The sequence below is a fragment of the Podarcis vaucheri genome (assembly GCF_965113315.1).
Source record: "Podarcis vaucheri genome assembly, chromosome: 8".
Lineage (NCBI taxonomy): Eukaryota > Metazoa > Chordata > Lepidosauria > Squamata > Lacertidae > Podarcis > Podarcis vaucheri.
In genome coordinates, this window is record NC_138766.1 from 57,041,322 (window position 1) to 57,068,602 (window position 27,281).

At 42.8% G+C, this 27,281-nt stretch overlaps 2 protein-coding genes across 6 annotated transcripts in view; one reads left to right on the forward strand and one right to left on the reverse strand.

Annotated features, from left to right (window-relative positions):
* Positions 1 to 233: 233 nt before the first annotated feature.
* SDCBP (syndecan binding protein) lies at positions 234 to 13,560 on the forward strand. 2 transcript variants are annotated; one of them, XM_082234001.1, is made up of 9 exons: positions 234 to 391; positions 5,812 to 5,877; positions 6,740 to 6,818; positions 7,752 to 7,861; positions 8,842 to 9,000; positions 9,884 to 10,059; positions 11,251 to 11,422; positions 12,295 to 12,386; positions 12,901 to 13,560. In XM_082234001.1, the coding sequence occupies exons 2-9, from the start codon at positions 5,827 to 5,829 to the stop codon at positions 12,953 to 12,955; spliced, it is 894 nt and encodes a 297-aa protein (XP_082090127.1). In that variant the 5' UTR covers positions 234 to 391; positions 5,812 to 5,826; the 3' UTR covers positions 12,956 to 13,560. The 2 variants fall into 2 exon arrangements, with proteins under 2 accessions (XP_082090127.1, XP_082090128.1); XM_082234002.1 differs by lacking the exon at positions 234 to 391 and adding an exon at positions 1,011 to 1,093.
* A 716-nt stretch (positions 13,561 to 14,276) lies between these two features.
* The window catches only part of NSMAF (neutral sphingomyelinase activation associated factor), a 43,220-nt gene continuing 30,215 nt past the window's right edge, over positions 14,277 to 27,281 (reverse strand). For 2 of the 4 annotated variants that reach the window (XM_082233775.1, XM_082233773.1), the window contains exons 21-31: positions 25,127 to 25,290; positions 24,393 to 24,492; positions 23,513 to 23,577; positions 22,091 to 22,158; positions 20,727 to 20,794; positions 20,355 to 20,478; positions 19,268 to 19,348; positions 18,097 to 18,247; positions 16,980 to 17,082; positions 15,991 to 16,100; positions 14,277 to 14,627 (exon numbers count right to left, since the gene is read on the reverse strand). In XM_082233775.1, coding sequence (XP_082089901.1) covers positions 14,533 to 14,627; positions 15,991 to 16,100; positions 16,980 to 17,082; positions 18,097 to 18,247; positions 19,268 to 19,348; positions 20,355 to 20,478; positions 20,727 to 20,794; positions 22,091 to 22,158; positions 23,513 to 23,577; positions 24,393 to 24,492; positions 25,127 to 25,290 — 1,129 coding nt within the window. In that variant the 3' untranslated portion in view covers positions 14,277 to 14,532. Of the gene's footprint in view, positions 14,628 to 15,990; positions 16,101 to 16,979; positions 17,083 to 18,096; positions 18,248 to 19,267; positions 19,349 to 20,354; positions 20,479 to 20,726; positions 20,795 to 22,090; positions 22,159 to 23,512; positions 23,578 to 24,392; positions 24,502 to 25,126; positions 25,291 to 27,281 lie in introns of all 4 variants that reach the window. The other 2 variants (XM_082233774.1, XM_082233772.1) reach the window with 1 other exon arrangement.

A 27,281-nucleotide genomic window follows, 5' to 3' on the forward strand; every position in this document is an offset into this window, starting at 1 on the left:
GCTTTGTTCCTGATTCCTCAGCCCTTCTTCCCTGGTGGGGATGGAGCTGCAATTGTGCCAAAATGTCTTGGGCCAGCCTTGCCTTAACACACATACACAAAGCGAGTCCCGTGCTTCGAGATAGCTGACTTGTGCTTGGGGGGGGGTGCCCCCCTGAGTCCAGCAGGCCTGATCAAACAAGCCTGCCTAAAACAACCACCAGCCCGTCCGCCCCCCTCCCGCCGCTGGTGGCGCATGCGCGCAGGACTCTCCGCCAGCTGGCTTGTGTTTCGCCCGACGCCGCCTCCTCCTCATAGAGGAAACGCCAGGACCCGAAGCAAGAGCCTCCGCCTCACAGCCAGCCTTGCGCTTAACGGTCCGGGAATCGAAGCCGTCGCCCTCGACTCGTTCGGTGAGCCTCTCATCTTTTAGGACACCGTCGGGGGAGGACGCGGGGCGGGCGGGCGAGAGGCCTGAAGCAGGCTGGGCCGGGCCCTCTGTTCTCCCTTGGCGGCTAGGCCGGGGGCGGCCCTGAGAGGCGCTGAGGGGGCAGCAGCGTCTCTCTCCCTCGGTAAAGCGGCGCGGGGGCTTCGGCCAGGCCCGTTTGAGACAGAAACAGCCGCCTCTCCTCTGGCTCCGGCTGAGCGGGGCGGGTCATGGGGAGCGCGCTCTCCGTATGCTCAGAGGCGCGCCTCGGGTCAGAAAACGGGCTTCGGGAGGCGACGCCCCTGGTTTCTGCGCGGGTGTTTCGCGCCTCCCCCCCCCACGTAACGGCGGGGGTGGCGGGGCGGGAAGCCTCGTCGGAAGCGAGCCCCTTTCCCCTGAGTCTCGCGAGGGCGAAGGGGGAGCAGCAGCTTGGCGGGGCTCCCGGGCTTTTGGTCGGCGTTGCCGTGGGAGGGAAGGAGGGCGGGCGGCCCACGCGGACCTCCGTCTCCCTCGAGGGGCGGGGAACAAGGTTGAGATTGGAGGGGAGGAGTCGGGCCAATAAAGGGCAGGGGGTTTAGCGCGGGGACGGGGAGGGTTGTCTTTTGGCTCAGGGAGCGAAGTTGAGGTCGGCGGAGGAAGCAAGACTCGGGTCCATTCGGTTTCGTTACGTAGACTGTTTACTTTAAAGGTGGGAGAAGGAAGTATGTAGTCCTATTTCTGTGAGTGGCGCAGGGCTCTTTCCACTCATGTGATTTACATCCTCTGAAAGTCGGGATCTGTTTTGATATTCACAGCAAACCCTACAGAGATCCATCGAGCCTTTATTTTGCGTTACAGTATTTAATACCTACTTTACAGATAGGTAGCCGTGTTGGTCTGCCATAGTCAAAATAAAAAATTCCTTCCAGTAGCACCTTAAAGACCAACTAAGTCATACCAAGAACTAACTTAGTTGGTCTTTAAGGTGCTACTGGAAAGAATTTTTTATAATACCTACTTTGTTCTTCATCTGCGTGTGTGTACCCTACACGACGACAACAACAAAACAAAGTCTTGAGACATTTTGAAAACTTAACAGATTTATTGTGACACAAGCTTTCATGAGCCACAGATATGTTGAATTTCGTGGATGTTGCATTCTGATGGGATGTACTGTAGTCCACAAAAGCTTAGGCCATAATACATTTGATTGCCACGAGACTCCTTGTTGGGTTTACTGCAGCAGGCCAACACAACTACCCTCTGGAAAAATGAATGGGAATTGTTTTCTTTTTGAATTCTATCTAACACAGTCCTATATGTGAAAGTGTGTTTTCAGTTAGGCTAACTGTTTAGTATGAGTGTTCAGGATTGCAGCTTTAGAGGATCTGTGCTTTCTGTTCCAAATGTATACTTAGATGAAATACACATACAGTCTTTTTGAATGAAGTTGTACTTCATATTTTGGCAGACTTTTCTCCTGCCCATAACCCCATTTTCTCTCTCTCGATATAAATTGACACTTTGGCTGTATTTGTTCAGTCATTTTTTAAAATACGCAAAATCCAGCATCCTTCTCTCACAGCAGCCAACCAAATGCCTGTGGGAAACCTGCAAGCAGGACCCTGGGCACAAGAGCATTCTCCCATCCTGTAGCAGAAACATCACTGCCTCTGACTTTGGAGGCAGAGCATGGCTATCATGGCTAGTAATCATTGGTAATCTTAAATCATCCAAGTTGATGGGCGTCACTGTCTCTTGTGGGAGTGAGTTCCATAGTTTAACTGTGTTGCATGAAGAAGTACCGTATTTTTCGCTCTATAACACGCACCCAACCATAACACGCACATAGTTTTTAGAGGAGGAAAATCCGTAGGCATGCCACCCGTAGGCATTCCCTCCATAACACGCACAGACATTTCCCCTTACTTTTTAGGAGGGAAAAAGTGAGTGTTATGGTGCAAAAAATACGGTAATTTATCTATGCTGAATATGCATGCACTCTTGTGATATGAGAGAAAGAGGAAACATTTTCTGCTTTCACTTTCTCCATACCATGTATAATTTTTTATAAACATCTCCTTCATGTCATTTCTGCTCAACCTTTCTCTAAAAAGTCCCATATGCTGCAACCGTTTATCATAGGGGAGTCACTCCACGCCTTGATCATTTTGGTTGCTCTTTTCTGAACCTTTTCCAACTCTACTGTTTTACTGATTAATTGATTGATTGAGGTTAGGCGACCAGAACTGTCCACAGTATTCCAAATGTTGTCACACCATAGATTTGTATAATGGCACCATGATATTGGCAGTTTTAATTTCAGTTTCTTTCCTAATGATCCCTAGCATGGAATTTGCTTTTTTCATGGCCTCTGCGCATTGGGTTGCCATCTTCATCAGGCTATCTATTGTGACCTCAAGGTCTTGTTCCTAATCAGTCGCAAGTTCAGACCCCATGAGCATATATGTGAAATTTAAGGGGTTTTGCCCTGACACTTTACACTTGTTTACATTGAATTGAATTTGCTATTTTACTGCCCATTCATTCAGTTTGGAGAGATTCTTTTTTGAGATCTTCACAATGTCTTTTTCTTTTAACAACCCTGAACAATTCAGTGGTATCAGCAAACGTGGCCACTGTGTTGCTCATTCCTTACTCTAGATTGTTTATGAATAAGTTAAAAAGCATACGTCCCAATACTAACCCTTGAAGGACTCCTACTTTCTACACTTCTCCATTTATTCCTACTTTCTGGTTCCTGCTACTTAACCAATTATTGATCCACAAGATGACCTCTCCTTTTATTAAACAACTGTTAAGGTTACCCAGGAATATTTGGTGAGGTAACTTGTCAAAAGCTTTTTGAAAGTACAAGTACACAACATCAACCAGATCACCTCTATCTACATGCTTGTTGATGCTCTCAAAGAATTGTTATATGTTAGATAGGACTCACCCTTGCAGAAGCTATGCTGGCTTTGTTTCAGGTTTGTTCTTCTGCATGCTTGGTTATTTTATCTTTAACAGTATTTTACACCAGTTTTTTTTTTTGGGGGGGGGACAGACGTTAAGCTAACTAGCTTTTAATTTCTAGGATCCTCTCTCCCTGCCCAATCTGTTTTTTAAAAAAGTGTTACATTGACTACAGTCCTCAGGAATGGAGGCTCATCTGAGGAATAAATTGCATACATTTGTTAGAAGATCAGCAATTTCACAGTTGAGTTATTTGAGAACTCTTGGTTGGATGCCATCCAGACCCAGCAATTTGTCACTTTTTATTGTGCCAGTAAGGGTGAGAACTTCATCTCTCGTCACCATTATCTGCCTCAGTTCCTCAGACTTGCCTTCAGTAAAAGTTAGTTCAGGCACTGGGATCTGTCATATATCTTGCATTGTGAAAACAGATGCAGAGAGTTCATTCAGCTTCTCTGCAATCTTACTATCCTTCTGTAGCACACCACCTCCCTAGACTCTCCTGCTACTAATATATTTTAAGAACCTTTTGTTTGCTTTCACTTTTTTGGTCAAAGTTTGTGTTCCTTTTTGTTCTCTTAATTTGGACGATACTTAAATTTTTGAAGGAAACCTTCTTGTCTCTAAGCATACTGGCATCCTCTTGGTCCTTGTGGTACATTTCCTGATTTACAGCTTCTAATATTGAGCTTCTAATATTGTGTTTTTAAACAACTTCCAAGGTCTCTTGCGGGGGCAGGCGGGGTGAGCGCGCACATAATCCAAGCATTTAGGTACTGGCTAATTATCTCCTAGGTTACATGCAAATCCTGAAATATTTTAGAAGCTTGGCTTTTAGTGTGAATTTTTTGTGTTTCTTTTCAAACATAAGTTGTTAGTAAGGTTAATTGAACCAAGTAAACCAAGCCAATATTTGTCCATATCCGGGGACATGTTGAGGGCAACTCTCTTTTTGCTCCAACCTAATAGGGAAAGGGGAGGAATAATACTTCCTAATAAATGGTTGTAAAACTTATGTAGAAAAGTAGAAAGAGAGAATAATAGAATCATAGAATTGTAGAGTTGGATCAAAGGTTTTGGAATTATTAGTTCACATCTATTATAGTCATACCTTGGGTTGAACGTGCTTCGGATTGAGCGTGTTCGAGTTGTGCTCTGCGGCAACCCGGAAGTAACGGAGCACATTACTTCCTGGTTTCGCCGCATGTGCAGACGCTCAAAACGACGTCATGCGCGGAAGCGGCAAAACTCGAGCCACGCAGACGCGCAGTCGCGTCTTACGTTGCATTCAGGATGTGATTGGGGCTCCGGAACAGATCCCGTTCGCATCCCGAGGCACCACTGTATACTGTCCCTTTGATTCCCAGTGCAGTCAGTTTGTATTGGATGAAAAGATGGAGAGGAGGAAATCTGTAAAATTAACCCAGTAAAAAGATGGATTCATTTGTAGCTCAAATTGACAACCTTGGCTACTATTCAGAAAGTGAGGATTCCAGTATGCAATCAAATATTCCCTTCTAGTGGAATATAGTGTTTTAAAACAAATTTCAGCCTCCCCAGTGCTCTTTCAGTACTCTTTCATCAACTGATAAGATTTCTGCAAGATACATTTGTGCCTACAAATGGTGACTAGCACTCAGAACATCTGATTTCTGTTGGACTGCTGAAGAGCTGCATATTTGCATTAGATATTGTAATGGAAAGTGCATGTTTCTAGTGTGATATTCATTCTAGGATAGGATAACCAACTATATATTAAAAAAACTGAGGCTCAATTTACTCAAGTGTAGGTGCAAAACACGCATGTGAAGGAATCTCAGTGGTTACAATAGAGCCTTACTTTCTCCATATAGTCATACCTACATGTTGCTTCAGGTTGAGCGTTTTCAGGTTGTGTCCCGTGGCGACCTGGAAGTACCGGAAAGGGTTACTTCTGGTTTTCACTGCACGCGCAGACGCGCAAAATGACATCACACGTAGAAGCGGCGAATCGCGACATGCGCACGCACAGACGCGGGTGGCGTTCCTTTCAGGTTGTGAACGGGCCTCCAGAATGGATCCGTTCGTAACCAGAGGTACCACTGTACTTTTGTCAGTGTGAAAGCATATTGGTATGCATAGAGACAGCATAAGAGGGTATTGCAAGGAATGGAAAGGCTATTCTTTCCCCTGTGTCCATCAAGACTGTCTTGTGTGCCATGCAAGTTCCTTGTGCTGTAAAGCATAGGTAACAGTGCAGTCATATTGATGTTTACCTGGTAGCAAGACCTGTTTTATATTGCTGAACTTGCTTTTGAGTAAGTTTGCATGGAATTGTGCTGTAATTTGCATGGTGCACAGATATGATTTGAAAAAAGTTAGTTTCTGAGGGATTAAAAACATAAAGGTATGCTAGGCAATTCTGTGCTACTTCCTCGTTCATTTTAAGACTTTTTGTTTTATTTCTTTCAGGCTAATTCTGTGAAAATGTCGCTGTATCCTTCCCTGGAGGATCTCAAGGTGGACAAAGTAATTCAGGTATGTCAAAGTATATTTTATGGGGGAAACCAGTGTTTGCTGAAGGTCAAAACAGTAACCATTTGAAAATTCTATTTCTGAAAAACATCTTTCTGTATCTTGTAGACCAGCACATAAAAATATATTCTTGTATAAAGATTATCTTTTAATTATGTGCATAGTTTCTGCTGTTATAATAATTATACTAAGTGTGAGCTCCGACAGTTTAGGCCTCTCCAAGTATGTGTGTGTGTATGGATGGATGGATATGCAGGCATCCTGTGAACCTTTCTGATGTAATACTTGAATTATTTTTGCTGCGGGTCCAAACACTGTCACAAATTGCCTTGAAAAGTAACTTTACCATGCACTATTTGAATGGGTCACAAATCCAAAGCCTCTTAGGTGTATGGAACTAATTCTTTAGTATAGTTCTTTAGAGCCTGATCTGTTTTTATTTATCAGATAAATTTCCAAATTTGTATTAAGGAAACTCAAAAGTAAAGCAAAGGATAAAGAATAAAAGTATTTGTAGTACACATTCAATATGTGTTTTGATAAAAGTAGCTATTATAGAATAAGGCATTTGTTTCCTCGGCATTAAGTCCCACTCCTCAAACAAAGTTACTCCTAAACAGGTTAGAAAATTGTTTTGAAAATAAGTTCCCCATTTTGAAATTCACATATTTTTTGTGAGCAAGCAAACATTGTAATGTAACTTGTTACTCTTAACAACTGGAACATATTGGTTTGTAACTAAATATTTATGTAACCTAAAGGCATAATTAAAAGTTTTTGGCTATGCAACCCACATGCCTCTTGTATTATAGAACTATGTCTGTTTATAAACTTTAAAAAGTTTTTACTTTATCTTCCTGTGCAGGCACAGACATCTTTTGCTTCAAACCCAGCCAATCCAGCAATTTTATCTGAAGCCTCAGCACCCACCCTTCAACATGGAAGTAAGTTACTTTAGTGCTAAGAAAATATGAGGTAGCAAAAGCTAAATATGTATAGCACAAAAAATACAACCTTAAAAAAAGTCAATAGACATAACACAAGTTCTAGCTAAACTATTTATTTCACTGGTTTGAAGTGGGAAGTTTTTATTGATCTCTGGAAATGATAAGGATAGGCTGTATAAAGATAATTGCTTTAAAGAGAATTAAATGGAGTTGGGTGCTTGTAGGGTGCTTGTCAGTCTAAATCTATTTGAATTACTTTTGCATGTGTTCATAAGGATTTCTGTTCCATCCTCCTCCTGCATTAAATGTGTGCAATTATTATTTTTTGGAGGGGGGAACCCTGCACAATATTGTTTAAAAGTACTTATGAAGCAGCCTGAGGACTGCCTTTTAATGAATGTTGTCTTCTTCTTACCTATAATACCCTTTCCAAGTGGCTAGAAAGTCTAGCTGCTGCTGCACATATTCACAATGGGAGCCTCAATTGCCCCCGGGAGCATTGGGATACGATGACAGGGCAGGGGTGTTTTTTTTGCATATGTTGTTCCTGGGAGGGAAGGTATGTCACTGCTCCCAGTGGCATATGAAACCCTATTTTCAACATACCTGGCATCAGCTGTGCTTTGTGGCCGCTTGAAGCAGCTATTAACTTTTTTGAAAAAGTTTTTCCTTTAAAGGCAGTCCTTGGGCTACCTTGTAAAATCCTTATGTGGATTTTCTAATCTGAGAGTTGCTGGTCAGTGATCCTAATAAGCTTTCAATATGTAAATCCAGTAGCTCCAAGTGCAGTGGTAACTGTCAGCATGTTCTAAGGGAGGATAGGATTGCTCCAGTCTGATACTTGACTTCTCACCTGTGAAATTGAGAATCATCTCAACAGGCTCTAAATAATAGTAATAGTTTAACATTATTTTTGTTTACTTTCTATAGACTTGTATCCCAAACTGTATCCTGAACTTGCCCAGTATATGGGTCTTAGCCTAAATGAAGAAGAGATACAAAGAAACATGGCAATGGTGCCTGCTGTAAATTCTCAGGGGGTAAGTATCAACCATATAAGTAGGACTAATTTGGGTTTCCTTGTGTTTTGTGTTTTGCTTAAAGAAAAGACAAGAAAAGATGCATGCTGCTTCTTTGGGGTTCTTTAAAATTTCAATCTTCTCCATATTTAGAACATTATAAAAGCAAGAGCTAAAATATTAGGGGTGTGCATCCTCTCTGTACCCCAAATGATGATACAAATTGGGGTGATTCAAGTCCTGAGTCAAATTGTGGCCTTAATATAAGTCATATTCATAAGTCATAAGGCTTCAAACCTTCCAAGAAGCACTGTTGCAACATTTTTTTTAAACCCCCCCCCCCCACACCAGATTTACCAAGCTTTTCTGAGAAACTAAACCAAGCTGACTGAGTAATCACTCAGAGCTTTGAGGAAAGTGGGGAGATGGGAGATACTTTGTTTGCTTTTAGTTGCAATGAATTATTTCCAGTTTGCTTCAGGGCTGAAGGAATCCAACAACTTGGAAATAAACCCCCAGTCTACAGATTGGTGTGCATCAAATGAGTCTGCCTTGGAAACCCAGTTTGTTGGATTCTGCTCCCATCAATACCTGTGATCCTAAGGATTCTAAAATAATATAATTTTTACAAAGCTCAAAATTGTTGTCCTGAAGTCAGTCATGGGTTTGTCCCATTTTTAAAAAGGCCTATACAGTGGTACCTCTGGATGCGAACGGGATCTGTTCTGGAGCCCCGTTCGCATCCTGAAGCAAACGCAACCCACGGCTGCGCGGGTCGCGATTCGCCACTTCCCCACCTGCGCTTGATGTCATTTTGAGCATCTGCGCATGCGCGAGCTGCAAAACCCGGAAGTAACGCGCTCCGTTACTTCTGGGTCGCCGCGGAGCGTAACCTGAAAACGCTCAACCTGAAGCACATTTATCCCGAGGTATGACTGTAAATGAGACTTGATTCTGCCAGTTTGTAAGGTCTACTTATTTTAAGGTCTTCTAATTCTCAGCTTGTTGCAAGCCCTTCTGCAGTGAATTACATGGTGGCTCCAGTAACTGGAAATGATGTTGGAGTTCGCAGAGCGGAAATTAAGCAAGGAATCCGTGAAGTAATACTGTGTAAAGATCAGGATGGAAAAATTGGACTTCGTCTTAAATCAGTGGACAATGTATGTATGATAAATCTGATTTTTAAATGATTATTTTTTTAAAGTGACCCATTAATCTCAGCTATGTAAAGCTGAACACAGTCAAGTTGCTATATAATTGCTAATCCAGGTGTTAATTTTATGGCTGAATCTGCATGTTTCACTAAATGTTCTGTTTATTTTTATTTCTTTATTTGGTCATGTTAAAACTGTTAATCTTATAAAATATTGTAAGATGTGCAAATAAAAATATAATAAAAACTTTTCATTTAAAAACATCAAAGTATTTAAAATAATCAAAATACAGTGTGGATATTTATCAATTTGGATCACTTCTCAACATGAGCATGTAGGAAAACAGATTTTAAGCAAAACATACAGGGTAAGATTCACCTAATGAGCCCCATCGACTGAAGCCGTGCACAAATACCATCTACATAAGATTTTAGCTTGCCAGATGAATGATTCCTACTCATAATGCTGTGCTGAAAGTATATGGCAGGTGTGGAAAGCTGCCTGCATGTGGCTGTCAACATGTTGCTAAACTTCAACTCCCATCAGCCTCAGGAAGCATGCCAAAAATCATTGGCATTCTTAAACTGAGCCCTTCCAAAGACAGTCAACTTTGCAGTTTACTCAACTTTCTTAAGAGAGTCTAATATTGGCTGGCTATCTTGTTTATTAATTATTAATTATATTTCTAGAATAAAATGAATGTATGTGCATGTTAATTTAAACCACAACTGCCCACCCACCCCCTTTTTAATGGTAGCTGTTGCCAAATGTGTATGTGATGCGTGTGTTCCGTTTTTCACTGTGCTGCTCTTGCATGTTTTCTCTAAATGCATTGGAAAGATACTGGATGTTAATTTACTTTCATATGTGGACATATCTTTGTGTTTAGGGTATTTTTGTCCAGTTGGTTCAGGCCAACTCTCCATCATCACTAGTTGGCCTGCGGTTTGGGGACCAGGTTCTGCAAATTAACAGCGAAAACTGTGCAGGTTGGAGCTCTGATAAAGCCCACAAAATTCTGAAGCAGGCACCTGGAGAGAGAATTTCAATGATCATCCGTGACAGGTAAACCCTCCAGAAATGTTACACACCTTCTTAGACATCTTTGGAGTTTCATAGTTGTTAAGGAGTGCCTAGAAGTTGAATGTGTCGGGTCCGCCCCCCAAACCTCAGTTTCCTAGTGTGACTAGCTTAAGGTCAGGGCCTAAGGCTGTGCACACAAAGGTGTGTTAATATGCCCATAGGTCACACATATCTGATTTTTCCATGTACACATTCATCTGCCCAAGTGCTTTCCAGTCCACACAAGTGACTGGTGCTTGATGGGATTTGCACTATGTGTTGTCTCCTCCCCGAAATTAATATTTACCCTCCCTCTCTGAGTTCCAGAAAACTCAAGTCCATTGTGGGCATGTGTTCAGATATTTGGTTCCCTGTGCATTCGGCCAATTTTATTTCCAAAATACCAGACATGCACAAAACACCTGATAAAACTATTGTTTTTTTAAAAAATCATGGGTCATACCTGGCTCTGCCAGCAGCCTACCAAGTAGTGCCTTGCTAACAGAAGTAGGACGTGTGGCGATAGATAGCACCCAGCAGAACAGCACACACACACACACACACACACACACACACCACACACAAAAAAGCCCAACTGCACAATGTGCTTCAGTATGTCTGGATTATACATTGGATTACAGTGGTACCTTGGTTCTCGAACTTAATCCGTTCCAGGAGTCCATTCAACTCCTGAAACCGTTCGCAAACCAAGGTGCGACTTACGATTCCTGCATTCAAGTGGAAGCCGCGTCGGATGTTCAGCTTCTGAAAAATGTTCGCAAACCGGAACACTTACTCCCGTTTGCGGCGTTTGGGAGCCGATTTGTCCGAGAACTAAGCCATTCGAGAACCAAGTTGTTGTTTAGTAGTTTAGTCGTGTCCGACTGTTCGTGACCCCATGGACCAGAGCACGCCAGGCACTCCTGTCTTCAGAGAGCCAAGTTACCACTGTGTATATTAACTACAGATAGGGAGAATCCAGATTGGATTGTTGCTTGGATGATGAGAGTGTCACATGGATGACACGCATGTACACATGGGATGTATTGAATCTACTTTAAACTGCCGTGTCATAGAATCATAGAATTGTAAAATTGGGAAGTGTACACAGCCTAATACCTTTGGATACAGGTTAGTGATGTAGGACATTAAGTAAATACTCCAAACAATAAACTGTAAACGTTTTTCTTACAGGCCTTTTGAGCGAACTATTACCATGCACAAGGATAGTACTGGGCATGTTGGCTTTATATTCAAAAATGGAAAGATAACTTCAATAGCAAAGGACAGTTCTGCTGCTAGAAATGGACTTCTGACAGAACACAACCTCTGTGAAATAAATGGTCAGAATGTAATTGGCCTGAAGGTGAGTAACATGCAAGATAACACTCACTCAGCAAGTAATGCATTTTGAAAAGTGGAAGTGATATTGTTCTAAATAGGCAGAAGACACATGCAAAAGCTTATCCATATAAATTTATTTGATTGATAGAAAACAGGACCTGCAATCCTGTGGTTCCTGGGAGTGTGTGTCAGGGGTCATTGCACCTTCAACCACCTTCCATGGTTCTCTGGGGAAGAGAGATTCAACAGCAGCTAAAACATCCTGATCCTTTTGCCCTACAAAGTATTCTTGCTGCTAGACCTGCATAGATCAGGCTCTCTTCTTTCAAAAAGGTTGCTGGTTCCTCAGGCTAGTGAAAGGAAATTAAACAGAATTATACATTCACTTCCCTGTTAATGACATTAACACATAATTTTTGTCTTACTAGTTGTTCTGCTGCTTGGAAGAACCAGTAGCATGTAGTATGAAGGCAATGATGGCAGCAGTGGGATAAGCTGTGGGTCTGCTATAGGTGATTAAGTGAGAGCTTAGACTTTTAATTTAGCAAACTACATTTCAGAATATAGTCCATCTTTTTATGAAAGGGGCTGTTTTACACTATCTGCTACCTCAGGGAATGGGGAACCTATGGCCCTCCAGATGATGTAGGACTCCCATCAGCCCCAGATGGTATAGCTAGTGGTCAGGGGTATTGGGAGTTGTAGTTTAGCAACATCAAGAGAGTCACACATTCCCCAGACCAGCTCTACCTGTATATGTGTATAGAATTTATCACCTCAATAGTGCTTAAGACAGCTAATAACAATTAACTATTGTGGAAGCTACATCCACAATAACATCCGTAAGTGCCAAGTTTCAAGTCAGAATTCATGACTTTCTATCTTGCTTCATAGGATGCCCAAATTGCAGACATACTTATATCAGCTGGAAACGTGGTGACCATCACTATCATGCCTTCTCAAATTTTTGAACACATAATCAAGAGGTACGTGTAAAATACTTCTCCATTTAAATAGACTAACAATCTCTTAAAAGAATAGGCATGCTTTGATTGTAGGATCTTCAGAATAAATATCAACAAATGTAATATGCATGTGGTGTTAAACTCTTATACAAATGTGGCTAACAATGGCAGATAGTCTGAAAATCTTTTAACTATTCTTGTCAAGCTGCTTCCTGAAATTTCAAAACGAAAATGCAAATTTCAGCTTAGAATGAAGCTTATCAATGCTTCATACCATTATTGATTTTAAAGTGTTATTGGCACTAAAAGTAATTGTAGGAGTGAAGGAATGTAGAACTTAATTTTTTCTTTTGCTGCCCAGAAATGGGTTGAGAAGCTGCTGCAGTAAACTTGCCCTCAGCTTTTGAGTTTACAGCATATGGTCTTGTGCCTTGTAACAAATGACTCAAATGTTGCACTCCTTGCTGTGATATTTTTGCAGCTTTGGAATTAATCTGCTTTTTACACATTGTTAAAGATTCATTATTATTTTCAGGATGGCTTCAAGCATTATGAAAAACCTGATGGATCACACCATCCCTGAAGTCTAGAAATCTGTTTTTGGGTGCATCTGTAATGAGAACCACGCTAAACATGGGCTACTTAGTCTGCAACTTTTATGTTCTGCACATGAGCCTTTCTTTAAGCCCAAAGCAGATATACTGCCTTGAGTATTTACATTATTATGGCTGGGAATGTCACAATCCAACATATTACCTTGCTCAAACTATGAATTTTGTAGCCTTATACTTGTCTCACAAAAACCAGTATAACTCTTTTTCATAGAGTTATACTGTTTAATTCAACACTTTATATAAGCCATTGGAATGAAAACTAATGTATCTTGTGTCTTTTGCTATCTGTGATCCAAGCACATTGCTGCCCTTTGTACTTTTTCAGACGAATTAGTTTTTCTACTACCTTCTGCTAGGAAGGATATTTACATTTATGACTTGTAGTGCTTGTTAACTGCTGATTTTAGTGTTTACAAAGCATGCCAGTTAAACTGAGCATAACGTATCATTCCATAGACATTTTAAATAGCACAGGTGAGCATTTAGGTTTTGTCTTACTGCTGCTCTTTTACAAGTTGTTCTAATGTGCTTAAATTATGTTGCCTTAACCATGTTAAACGGAAATAAAGTCTGAAAAACAAGGTTTTCCTTTTCTAACTATACTGATGAAGGTCCCTAAATTTCTTCCCCCCTTCCCCTTCAAAAGCCAATAATTTAATTAGTAGTGGAAAGGGGGGTGAGCTGTCTTGAGGTGTGGATCCTAGCTTGGAACAGTATGTACAGTAACATAATTCATTTTACTTTTGAGAGTGTGTTACCTTACTTTCTTGCCTTTCTGAATTTTATTAGTTTGTGTACAGCTATTTGGCAACTGACATTTTCTTTGAAGGCTGCTGCTTAAGACTTTAAAGCTTTCTACAGTGGTTGAAGTAGTTTACATTGCTGGTCCCTATTACACAGCCATTTCAGTCTGCTGGTGAGGAGTTTTAGAAGGTGGGATTCTATAAACACAAAGGCCTTAACCCCCATTTTTACAGGTAAGAATGCTGCTATGTTCCTATTAAAAAGTACTTCTCTACATAACTGAATCCCGATGCTTTAAAAGGAGCATTAGAGCAGGGCTTGCAGATGCCGTTGGACCAGCCAGCAGTCCACATCTACATGGTCAAAGGCCAGGAATGATAGTTGTAGTCCAGCATCTGAAATGGCAGTGGTTCATGCTGTATGTAGCAGCAAGGATACAAGTAAAGAGATAGGATACACTTGTATTTTGGCTAAGGGCTGAGGTTTATCTCCATTTTGTGGAAAAATATAGACAAATAATGTTAAGTAGATTATCATAGAATCATAGAGTTGGTTGCAAGTTAGAACCGCTTTGGTTACTGAAAAATAAGTCTTTATTTGACAAGCATTACAGGCAATAATAACATTCATAAGGAAATACAAGTGCATACTGTAGTTCAGCATTGTAATATTTGCAGTTTTCAACTAGACAGTGGAGCTAGACCCAATCTCAGCTCTTTGAACTTCAGCAGGCATTGCTACTTGCAAAGAAAGTCCTTTAAAAAGTTCACTTTAAAATATCCATATGTGTTTGAGTGAGAAGGCACTTCTTAGTATTGCTGTTTCCAGAACATGATTTGTCTGTCTTCCCCTCCTGTGATTATGCTGCTGCATCGTTCATTCATCCACATACATGTTACAGCACCTAGGAAAGAGACAGGTGTATATCAGATACTTGTTTCACTTACCATTTATTATCCTCATCTTTAAATCTTGGTCTTTTTGGTCAATGCATTGCTAGATTTGGCCATAATCATCTAGAACTGCACTCCACACTATTGCAGCTATGCACATATATTATACTCATAGGCCGTGATCCAGAGAGCATCAAGTCGCACATCACTGCAACCAACTTTCAGGTGCCATTTCAGATTCTAGGGCCACAGCTATACATCCATATTCTGATGAATTCTGGCCCTTTGTTTCTCAAGCTGTTGCAATGGAAAATATGAGCAAGCTCAGTTCTTTAATACAGTGGTGCCTCGCAAGACGAAATTAATTCGTTCCGCAAGTCTCTTCGTCTTGCGATGCACTGTTTCCCATAGGAATGCATTGAAAATCAATTAATGCGTTCCTAGGGAAACCGCCTTCAGACCAGGTCCGGGGACAGTCTGTCCCCGGACCTCTTCTGAAGGCTGGGGGGGGGGGGGTACAAGGGCTTTTCTTCCCACCCCAGCATTTTAAAAAACCCTGGGACAGCGGAGGACTTCTCTGCTGTCCGGGGCGATTTAAAAGCCCCTGGGAAGGCAGGCAGGGGGGACAAAGACTTTCGCCCCCTGCCCGCCTTCAGAAGGTGTTCCCGCCCCCCGCCCCGCTTCGGAACAGCGTTCCGAAGTGGGGCGGCTGGGGCAGGTGTTCCCGCCCCCCCCTTCGGAACAGCGTTTTAAAATGCTGGGGGTCGGGAGCGAAGCGCTGCTGACCCCCAGCATTTTAAAATCTTCCCGGGACAGGGGGAGATTTTAAAATGCTGGGGGTCGGGAGCGAAGCGTTCGCTGCCGACCCCCAGCATTTTAAAATCTCCCCGGACAGAGACTTCTCTGCTGTCCCTTGGAGATTTTAAAATGCTGGGGGTCGGCAGCGAACGCTTCGCTCCTGCCCGCTAGCATTTTAAGATCGCCCAGGGCAGGCGGGGGGGAGCAAAGACTTTTGCCCCCCGCCGGCCTTCAGAAGAGGTCCTCTTCTGAAGGCTGGCTGTGGGCGAAAGTCTTTGGTCCCGACCGCCAGCATTTCCCTATGGGCTTTCGTCTTGCGATGCAAGCCCATAGGGAAATTCGTCTTGCGAAGCGCCTCCAAAACAGAAAACCCTTTCGTCTTGCGGGTTTTCCGTCTTGCGAGGCATTCGTCTTGCGGGGTACCACTGTACTTCACATTAAGTTCTAAGGTATAAAACAGAGCCCCAGGGTATTATACATTCAAACACATCCTAGCCAGGATCAACATATTAACCCACTACTTAAAAGATTTCAAAGTATGCTTGCAGATTTTTAAAAGTTGAGAATTTCACATACCAGTATGTGCTGCAATTCTTTCTATTATCTTCCCTCCTACAATATCCCAAACCAACAATTCTCCTGATTGACTTCCTGATAAGACGGTGTTGCCATCCCATTTGAAACATCTGCAAAAAGCAAGTTGTTAGATCACAAGTGAGTCAGACAATGCTACTTAACACCAACCCTCACCCTCGTTTTTAGCCAAGCAGCTGCTGTGTGCCCAAGTTCAGGAAGACATTTTTATAAAGACACTGATAAAATTCTGTATCTCATAACCAAAAGAATCAGTTTTCAAATTACATTTTTGTAACCCACCCTGTGCCCGTTAGATGAAGGGTAAACTGTATTACTATTTGTACATAATTTGCTTTAGGTACCCATGTATAAGAAGGTTAAACCCATTATAAATACACTTGGTTACTCAAGAATGCAAGTCAGATTTTGAGTACTTGAAAGATTCTAAATGTGAATACTTTTAGCCTATCCCTTTGAGATGAATAGACTACTTAATTTTGATTTCCTTGATTGGTCTTTAAGAAAATACTATTTGCCCGTTCTGCAGTTTGCTGTGAGCACCACTGTCAGAATCAGAATTGTAGAGGTGGAAGTAACCTCGGGGGTCATCTAGTTAACCCCTTGCAATTTAGGAATCTCAACACATGGTTTCCCATCCAATCGGAAACCATACTGGACATATACATTAAACCCTTTGAGCATATGCTACACACAAAATTCATTCTTATGTAAGTATCCATGCATGCATGTGCACACACACCATCGCATAAAGTGATGGAGCTCTTTGGAGTAACTTGATCTAACACAGGAGCAGCCAACTTAATGCCCGCTAGATGTGCTGGATTACAACTCCTACCATCCTTGTCTATTGACCATGCTGCCCAAGACTGATGAAAGTCGCACAGAATCTGGAGGGCATGCATGTTGATGGCTATCCATGATTCTACTGCAAATCCCTATATGAAACAGAAGTGCATTCCAAAACTTACCTTTGGGGTTCCTCCGAGCGCATGGAAGAGATGATCATTCCAGTTTGCACATCTGTCACTTTAAAGTAGCCATCTTCTCCTGTGCTTAGTAGGTGCCGGCTATCTGTGAAACAAGGTAACTGCTCTGGATTATTTAAGCCAACCCCACAAAATACATGCAGTCCATTCCCATGCATATTTAAAACAGGCCCCATTATGTTCTATGGATAGCTACTAGTGAGCAAATCCCATTGCATGGCACCATATAGGCTGCAATGCCAAAACTCAACTCACATGATGCAACAGGAGGCTTGTTCACATAGTACACTGAACACAGATACAAGTTGTCTTGACACATGAACAACTGTTTATATGAGTGTACATTGATTTGTACAGCTCAATGGTTGTACACAATAAAACAGACTCTACACTTGAACATTACATGGTAATAACTGAGTGTACAGTTCCAGTATTGTGTTTACAGTTTCACTAACACTCTACTTGCTCAATGTTATGTATGAATACCCTTTCATTAAAATAGGCAGCTTTATCAATTACTTGCTTGAGTAAACAACCAACCATCTCCTAGGCATCAGCACAATTCCTCTTAAAATAATCTAAACTAGCAGTGTTTTATTCTTATTTTTAAACTACCATAGGCAACTGGATGGATGCTTATAAATCCAACTTAGCTGGTGGCTTGCTTTACCAAAACATCTCTACATGACTTGGCAGAAAGGTTTCTTTAAGCAAACAAAATTATGTGGATGGCTTTTTTGTTTCAAGCCAACAACGCAATACAAATAATTTAACATGAGGATGTTTTGGTAGGCAAGCTACTCCCAATTTTCATGGGTTACTTCATTTCTGGTCTTTTGTATGACTGTAGAGTGAGGGTGGATACACACTAAAATTACAAAGCCCTAATCAGAGGGGAGCAAGTTGGTTGCAATCCTACACACACTTTACGTAGGAGTAAGCCCAACCGAACACACTGGAGCTTGCTTCTGAATAAACATGCATATGGTCACACTGGATATAGTAATTCAATACGAATATCTGAATTATCTCACAGCAGACTGAAGTATTTTTCTCTTCACAATGTATATATTTTAGAAGACATTAACACATAACATACCGGGACTAAAAGCAGCATCAGAGACAGTCCCTGAATGGCATGGAAGTTGATGCAAGATAGAAGCAGTAGTAACATCCCAGATACTAATGGATCCTTCTTTTGTTCCTGATGCCAGCAGGGTATATGCAGCATTCAAGTTGATTGTATTTACCTAGGTAATTAGGAATATGTATGAGGTGATTAAAGAAGTAACAAGCACCATGAAGCAAGAAAGGCAAGTAAGCAAGCATCTGAAAGGCAGCCAGTCAAGACTAGAGCACTTAAACATTCAAGGCAATATGCGCAGTGGCCTGGATCCTATGGTCTTATAAACAGTCAATGTAATGGCTTTATTGTAATGTATTTTTTTGTTTTTAATCCTTTGATTCTTAATTTTTTGTAAGCTGCTTAAAGATTCTTGTAGTGAGATGCTAACAAGTCAAATAAACAAATCTTCTACATGGTCCTTTTTGGCAATGCTTCAGGGAACTATTACTGAATTCTCCTAGTGTTACAGATCTATATTCCAGGAATACAGGCATAATTTGTTAAGATGCAGATAACTGCATTTTCAGAATTTAAGCTCAACATGTAAACGATTAAAAAAATTATACATTAGTTTTTCTTCATGAAGATACATTGCTGGGTTAATCTAATCTAGATACACTTGCTTTATGTATTAAACAAGTCCAAATATACAGACACTGCCAACATACCTATGCTGAAATCATCAAGAGGAGTGGCTTTCATATTGCTTTTTGAGACCGAGATTGTAAACCCATAAGAACCTGTTGTCTCATTCTACGTAAAGCAGCAGATATATAGATGGTAGTATGTAAAGATAATCAAACACAGCGCATTTTCCACATGTGGAAAACTAAAATCAAGTTTTCATTTAAAAACAGGAAAAAGGTTTCTCATATATGTGTGTATGCATGTGCACATGTGTGTGCCCCTCTTCCTACTTCCCGTGGTTTCTCAAACCTATGTCTAAATAATCACTGGAATATGAAGAAAACATCACATTATATTTGCAGATTGCTGTTACCAATTCTGACCTTTCAGGCAATGGCAATACATCTTTAAAATAAGCCTTCACACAGACTTCCCTCTCGCCCCACCCCCAAAATTTGTTTTGCTGAAGTTTTAATTGACACAAAATATATGTGCACACAAATATCTTAATACTCACACTAACATCATGTTCCAATTCAGCAAGCAATTCAAACCGCTTCTTGGTGCCCAGTAAGTCTGCAGGAATGCACTGCCACACCTAGAACACAAATATTTGAACTGACGTAAGCTTCTCCTTTGGCCAGATATGACAATTTAAGTAACCTAAAAGTAAGAGCTAATTTGTAATTTTGGGGATGGAGAGCTTGTGGCTTTCCAGATGTTGCTGGACTCCCAACTTCCATCGACATCAGCCAGCACTGCCAGTTGTCAAGGATAATGGCAGATTAAGCCAACAACATGAGTCAACGGTGTGATGCAAACCAAGCCTTACAGTTGGGGGAGTTGCATATGTTTGGCCTGGGTAAGAGGAGACTGATAGATATTTGAATATGGCTATCAAATCTCCTAAGCGGCTGTCACACGGAAGATGGAGCAAGCTTGTTCTCTCCTGCTCTGGAGGGTAGGACTCAAACCAATGGCTTCAAGTTACAAGAAAGGAGATTCCAACCAAACATCAGTGGGAACTTTCTGACAATAAGAGCTGTTCCATGGTGGGAGGTTGTGGACTTTCTTTCCTTGGAGGTTTTTCAGCAGAGGTTGGATGGCCATCTGTCATGGATGCTTTAGCTGAGATTCCTGCATAGCAGGGGGTTGGACCAGATGACTAGAGACCTTGGGTCTCTTTGTCTATGATTCTATAACAGCAGCATCTGGAGGCTGCCCAGTCCTGTTTTAAATTCTCAGCAACAGCAGCATGGAAAAAATGGGGGAAATTCGTGGATGAACTACCCAACAGGCACTACAGGAAATAACCATCACATAGAGATTATTTTAAAATGTTTAGGCCAATGCTTTGAATCTAGGGATTCAGGCAATTCGTTTGTTAATTACCCTACAATGGTGATCCTACTGTATTTCTTACCCCATGCTTCTCTCACTACTTCCTAACAGTTGGAACAGTCAGTCCTGCCACCACAAACAGGTGACTTACATGGACAACCAGAGCCGTTTCTGACAAATCTAGGATACAATGGCAATCCTTGCTCAAATGATTAAAAGCTTTCATCACAACAAATTCATATCAAGTGGAGAACTCTACGTACTTTTACAGTTGAATCCCAAGATGCAGAATATAAACGATCATTGTGCCAACAGATCTTGCTGACAGCATCATCGTGTCCCATTAATGTATCCTGCCTCCTTGCAAAAGCTATTGAATAGAAATAGCTAACAGAAATAATAAAATAGATATAAATATTTTAAATAGTTATATTTCAGAGCACAAATTTTTATTCAGTTCATTTATTATTTTAATCAGTCCACATTTCCAACTTCGAAAAAGTGCTTCCAATATAAAAAGGCCTTACCTCCCCAGTAAGGCAGTTAGCAGGTGAAATATATTCATTTTTAGCTCTTTAATATAAAAGCTACCAACTGGTATTATATACAATTCGGTACAAGGTAACATTACATACATATTGTTGTCCCATGAAGAACATACGACAGTAGTATCGCCCGGTAGGATTAAACAAGATGACAGAGCCTATGACAAAAAGATGACAATGTTCAATTTAATGATAGACTTGCAAGAACACATTAGTACATTACGAGCCCGTCTCATCGCAAGCACCATCTGCATCCTAGGAGCTCAAGATCTGATTGTGCAGCGGCACAAACCAATTTTGCTATTGCCAAAAAGAAGAGAAAATAAACACATTTGAACAAATATCTATTACTAGAAGCTTATAACACAATTTGTTTGTGTGCAGAGATGAAGCTCTAAGGTAATGGAGCTACAGAAGGGATGGAAAGCATTTTAAGCTCTGTTGCACATGCATGTTGGTGGGTCCGGGGCTGCACACAGAGGTACAGCACACATATTCTTACAAGCCTCTCCCTTTCCTACCCCCACTATATTGGACTCCTGAGTGATGCTCTTCTGTCTCCAGGTTAAAAAGATAATGGTCATTAACAGAGATTGCCCATCCACTGATTCATCCAGGGTGGAGAAAAGAGGGAGGTGCCTCCTTTCCCCAGAAACACACACACACACTCCAGCTTCTGCTCTCAGAGACTCTACAGCAACTCCAGCTGGTATATCTGAATGAAGTATTTGCCAGTCACTCCCCATCCCCCAACACCGCACCCTGCCACTATTGCCTTCCCAACGCTTCCGTATCAAATGGTACAGCTTCAGTGTTCAACAACAGAGTACACAACACAAAGCATCCAGAAGATGCTACGAGAGCCTATGACCTGAATCTTGTTGGACTCCCAACTCCTTATCTTTCCAGATCTCTTGTCATGCTGCCTGGGGCTGATGAGAGTCGGGAGTCTTAACATTATCTGGTTGTTATGAGTTGCTGTCAGAGCATGGAAGGAACCTGCAAATGGACAGAGAAAGCTGCAAGATTGACTGCAACTGTGGTAAATTTCTGTAGGTTGATGAGGGGTTAACAGGGTTGGGTTCTATTCCAATCATGTGCCCTGCTGTAGGCAGGAGCAATGATTTGTGGGAGGTCGCTTGCTCTACTCAGTTTTTTCCTCCTGCCTAGATCTGCTCCATCATCAACTGGGGGACAACACAAGGTGAGAAGCACATATGGCTGTGCGATGTTCACTTGCGAGTTATAGGTTTACTACACATTATCTGTTAAGAGTTGGAAGTAGCTCTCTAGACATTTGAGCAGCAAAAAAGTCCAATTATAGCATACCTGCTAGAATTAAACTGGTAAGCTACAGTAGATACCCGGGGGGGGGGGGGATACGTAGTAAATTATAGAGACATTCCGCAAGATCAGCTGCAAGATTACCATTATACAAGCCTGGAAGCACTCACCATGTTTGAAAAGGATATACTCCGCTGCAGCATTTTTGATTCGGCAGAAAACATCTTCAGGGTTGAATCTAATGCAGATTTTGAGAGAAGAATGGAAAGCAGCACCATATCAGTGATTTCCAAATTGTTTTATCAAATCAACAAGATACAAAGATCCCATCAGCAAACTGCTGGAGTATATGCAGAGCCAGACTGAGCCATGTGTGAGGCCACACACACTGAGACTACACATGGAACTGCTGACACATGCAAAATTAATCTTTGCACTATGCTTTTATTTCCTTTGCACAAGGAATGCATCATGGTTCCCCTGAGGCAATCTGTCCCCAGTTACCAAAAGGACAGCAGCAGAGTGCTGCGGGCAGCCAAACAGCCACTAGAAACAGCAGCTAAACTTTCCCCCCCTATTAGAGAAAACCTAGAAAAACAAACTTTGGCCACCCTGTCTTCAATGGTAAGCCCATCTTCCACCAAAAAGTTATTGCATTTGCACCTCTCCCTGAGAATCACCATTGAACTCCACTTTCGTGGGGCTGAATGGTGCTGCAATGGGTAGGATATTTTGCCCAGCCTGAGTATAAACACAAGTCCCCTCCCCACAGGGGCAAAAAAAATTTCTGTCCTCTGGATTGTCCCCCACGTCTCTCTCTCTCTCTCTCTCTCTCTCTCTCTCTCTCTCTCTCCTGTGACTCTGAGCCACAGATCAGGCCAGCTGTCTGCGCTTTCAAAGAACCTCTGCAGGTGGAGGGGCTGCCAAGAGCAAGGAGAAGCTGCTCTGGAAGGGATGTGCTGATAATAGTGTCCCTTCCTGCCCAGTTCTCCTCAGAACAGAAAGGACACTTTCTTTTTAGCTCCATAAATATCAGAACTCAGAGATTGATTTTGCTATTAGTATATGTGCATGAAAACTTGCATAGATCATCCTGTTCTGCATAATTAATGTTGTATTTTTTTTCTCCTGTCATGGGGAGAGGCAATAAACAACGTGGGATACTAAAATTCAATTGCCAACCTTTTAAAAAGTTGCTTTGTAGAGCTTCCCTAGCATATGAAATGTCAGTAAGCATTGATGTGAACTGTGAACTCTGTCACAGTAATCAGAGATAGAAACATGATGTGGGATACTTTTTAAAGAAAAACATCAAAAGCTGATTTAAAGAAAAGAAAAGAAAGCCAGCTTCTGAACGCATACCATACATACCCTGTGCTTTGTCTGCACACAACCTACAACTCTGACCCAAGGCTTCTAGGAATATAGTGTGGGGGAAACCCACAAATACTGCTTTTACAGATCATAGGTCTCTGCTGAGTCTATTCAAAGAGGAATTCTATGCTGACCATTGGAAAGGGGCTACACAGTGTCACTGAATAATGTTCATATTACTGAGGCTTGACAGCAGCCAGCCAAACAACACGACTCACCTTGAGATGTAGTGAAAATAGAAGACTGGTTGGAACTGTAAGGCACAGCAATTCCAGTGATTGCCCTGTTCAAAACATAGCAAGGAACTGTAATTAATATCTGGCAGTGTAAACCTAATCAGGTCTACTAAGTATTAAGTCCCACCAAATTCAATGGTCAAGTGTGCTGTTTGCATCCGAAAATGTTGATATACTTTTACACAGTTCTGGAATGGCATAAATCACAAAATTCCAGCAATCTGTTGCCCAAGACACCCCTACCGAGGCAGGTAGAATATTCTGATGTCAAACTAGTAAGTCATATGTGCTTCCTGATGGTGGCTGGCTAATGCTGGTATGTCGGCCATAACTATGTTTGGTATCTGTGCTGGCTATGCATTTGTTTCCAGGCTCATCTAATATGCTGGGTTTGGGCTTTTAAAGTCTTAAGCTGCCTGGGTCTAATGCTCTTAAGATGCCCACAAGGCTTCTCTTTCCAAATAGGCATTGCCTTTTGAAATCAATATTTGACAGCTGCTGCTTTTGTATTATTTTCAATCTTGTAACTGAGTATCGTTTTTTAATATTTAATTATTTAAGCACTTTAGTTTCTGTATATTTATTTGCTGCTCTGAATATTTTATAAGAAGTCAGGATAAAAATATGCAGTAAATAAAAAAAACCAACTGATATCAATAAGGACAATCATGTCATTTAGCCTAATCCTTGCATTGCACATCCACATATTTGACCCCTGTTCCAACAAAGCAAAATCTCCCTCTCTCAAAATATTGCGTTTTTCTTCCCATTGACTAGGCTGCACCATGTTCTACAAGGTTCAAAGGGTTCTACTGTCTCATTCTAGACCCTTCCTCTGTATGCTGTATGCAACAAAGTTTACCCTCTGTGAATCTTGTGTTGCCCATCTATCTTTAATCTGGTCATGTGGTTCCAAGCAAGCGTTATACTTTCTTCTGTTAGATCTTCAAAAGATTCTTCACCTGGAGAAACTAACAGACAAGCAAATATGTCAACTAATAATGAATCCCCCCCCCAACGAAATACAGTACCAGGGAAGAGATATATTACAGATTTCATATAGTAAGCCAACTACAGTTTATTCAGCCTCTTTCACATTCCCTTCTGTCTCCATGTTGCCTCCTAAAGAGCATTTTATGATACCCTACCAGTTTAACCAATGTGGAGTGTGTGGTGTGAGACATGGTTGAAACAACGGAAGGCCACACTAAGTTAAAGTGCCAAAAGAGCACCAAAGCTTAAAAAGTAGACTGAAACTTGAGGCATCAAATTAAGAAACTGTGGTTTTTTTCCTTCCAAGGAAGGGCCAATTTATCTCTACATACCCCCTTCCCCCCGAATTGCAACTTCCTAGGCAATAATAACAGCATGCAAAAGCCCCTTTCCCACTCTGACTGCTGGAAGGGATTTTTGCAAACTGATACACCACTATTTTTCAGAGCCTCTGACCTAAATCTTTATATTGAACTTGTTGGACAAAGAAACACAATTAAAGTCAGCTGCATTATCAAATACAGTACATAGACCATCAGGGCCCCTTCCAACTCTGCAATTCTATCATTCTAACAGCAATATCTGTAGCCCCACCAAATTTACCTGGAGACTCAGGCATCGAAAAATCGTGACTGGATGCTCGAGGAAAACTTTTGAACTTCGGAATAATCCTCCGAGGATGAGGGATTGTAAATAACTGTTTTGGAGTCTGTCCAAACTCTAGGATTTGTGTCAACAGCGCTACTCGCTCATTTGGGTCCATAATACTTCATGGAAAAAGAGAAGAGAAACGTATGTGTCAGAGCTGCTACCAGGTCCCAGCTCACATAGGACCACGCCACACAGCGTCCACTTTAAAAGAGTCTTTATTGAGTTACAGGTTTCATTTCCGAACTGCAGCGTGCAGCTCTACACCTTCTGCCCTAGGTCGGCGAAGACCCATCTGAGTCCCCGCCTCTTGCACACCAGCTTAATACCCTAGCCTTGCTCCACCTCCTTCGCCTCTCCCTACGTCTCTGGGTCCTTCTGCCCCCCTGGGACTCCTCCCTTCTACTCTCCTCTGACGCTGACCCCCCTGATCCTTCCGCTTCCTTTCGGCGGGCTTTGGGACCTGGCTCACTCTCCGGGCTGCTTACTGCTCCAGCTTCCGCTGCATTTGAACTTGGCGCGCGCGCCCAACTCTCTACTTTCCTCTTGACCGTTGCCTCGCTCTCTGAGGAGGGCGTGACCACCCCTGACTCGTGCCCTCCCTCCTGCTGACGGCCTCCGGAACCCGATGCCTGGCTGCCTTCCTCCCTGCTGCTCTCAGTCTTGAGCGTGGGTCCCGACTTCCAGCTGCTGCTCTCTGAATCTCCTCTGTTCCCTTCCTCCTGGGGTGTCCCCCCGGATCCCCCCCTTGCTCTGCTCACTGGGGCTCCCTTTTGGGAGTCCTCTGACTCACTGCTTAGGCTTGGAGATCTCGGTTCGTCATCATCACTCATTCTCCCTTCGGCTTCCTCCCCCTCTCTCTCTGTTTCCACCCTTCTCTGCGTCTCTGCTTCTGAACCCCTGACATCCATCCCCCCCTCGAAGCCCCCCCTTCCCCCCTCCCCGCTGTCAGGTGTGGGTGCTGGGCGCTCCATCATCATGGGAGGGAATGCTGGATACAGGTCGCTCCCCGTGGGTGGCCGCCAACTGAAGACCTCCGAGTCTTCCCCCTCGCGGTCGTCGACGTTGACTTGTTGCTCTTCCATCTCTGTACCGCCGTGCTCGAACCCGAGGTCCTCCCCGAACACGTCCATGTCAGTCTCTGCGTCGGTCGCTCGACCTGGCCTCTCCAGCCACTTCCTGCGCCATTGCTCCTCTGGTCGATCGTCCCACCAATACGAGTTGCCTGATGCCGAACCTGCCGGTGAACCTTCTGGGGAACGGGTGCTCCGTGCGGGTTCCCCTTCTGAGTCGAATCCATGGAACGTGCTGGAAGAAAGTGTGGGTGTGAACAACCAGTCGTCGAAGAAGCTCGCTGGCATGGGTTTGTGTGGGAAGAGGGCATGAAACTCGTCCTTGAGCAGGGGTTCCTCCAAAGCGTAGTCTGGTACCCAGCTATTGGCGCTGGCCCGGGTGCCCTCTCTGGCTAAGAGGTATTCGACTCCCTCTTCCCCCCATCTGGAGTCCAAAATCTCCGTGACCTCGTTGATGTGGTCCTGGTGCTTCACCTCCCGCGTCTCCGTCCGTTCCCGGAGCGGACTTGGCGCCGTCCCTGGCTCCTGGAACCTGTGAGGTGCCTTGTAGGGAGTGAGCACCGACCTGTGGAACACCGGATGCATTCTGGAACCCTCCGGCAGCGCCAGTCGGAAGGCTACCGGGTTGATCTGCGCTTCGACTTGGTACGGACCGATCTGCTTGTGCCCCAACTTCTTCTTGGCAAGTGACCTGGTCGGCACTGCGTGGGCTGCCAACCAGACCCAGTCTCCCACTTGGATCACTTCGCCAACCCGCCTGTGCTTGTCAGCTTGCACCTTGTAGGCGTGCTTAGCTAGCTCCAGCTGCCGTCTGAGTTGATCGTGGACCGCCTGCAGCTCTGACGCGAACGCGTCCGCCGTCTGTGGTTCTCCTTCCCCCACTCTCTCCAGTCCCGGGAAGGTTCTGGGATTCCTCCCATTGTTGGCAAAGAACGGCGTCACTCCTGTGGACACGTGCTTCGTGTTGTTGTAAGCGAACTCGGCTAGCGGCAGGTAATCCACCCACGTCGCAGGCTGTTGATTGGCATAGCATCTCA

Bases quoted from the DNA above. Each gene is read 5' to 3' on its own strand.
- SDCBP (XM_082234001.1), top strand. From the start codon at position 5,827: ATGTCGCTGTATCCTTCCCTGGAGGATCTCAAGGTGGACAAAGTAATT. The intron at 7,862-8,841 runs GTAAGTATCAAC...TCTAATTCTCAG, and splicing joins CTGCTGTAAATTCTCAGGGG to CTTGTTGCAAGCCCTTCTGC. The intron at 11,423-12,294 runs GTGAGTAACATG...CTTGCTTCATAG, and splicing joins AGAATGTAATTGGCCTGAAG to GATGCCCAAATTGCAGACAT.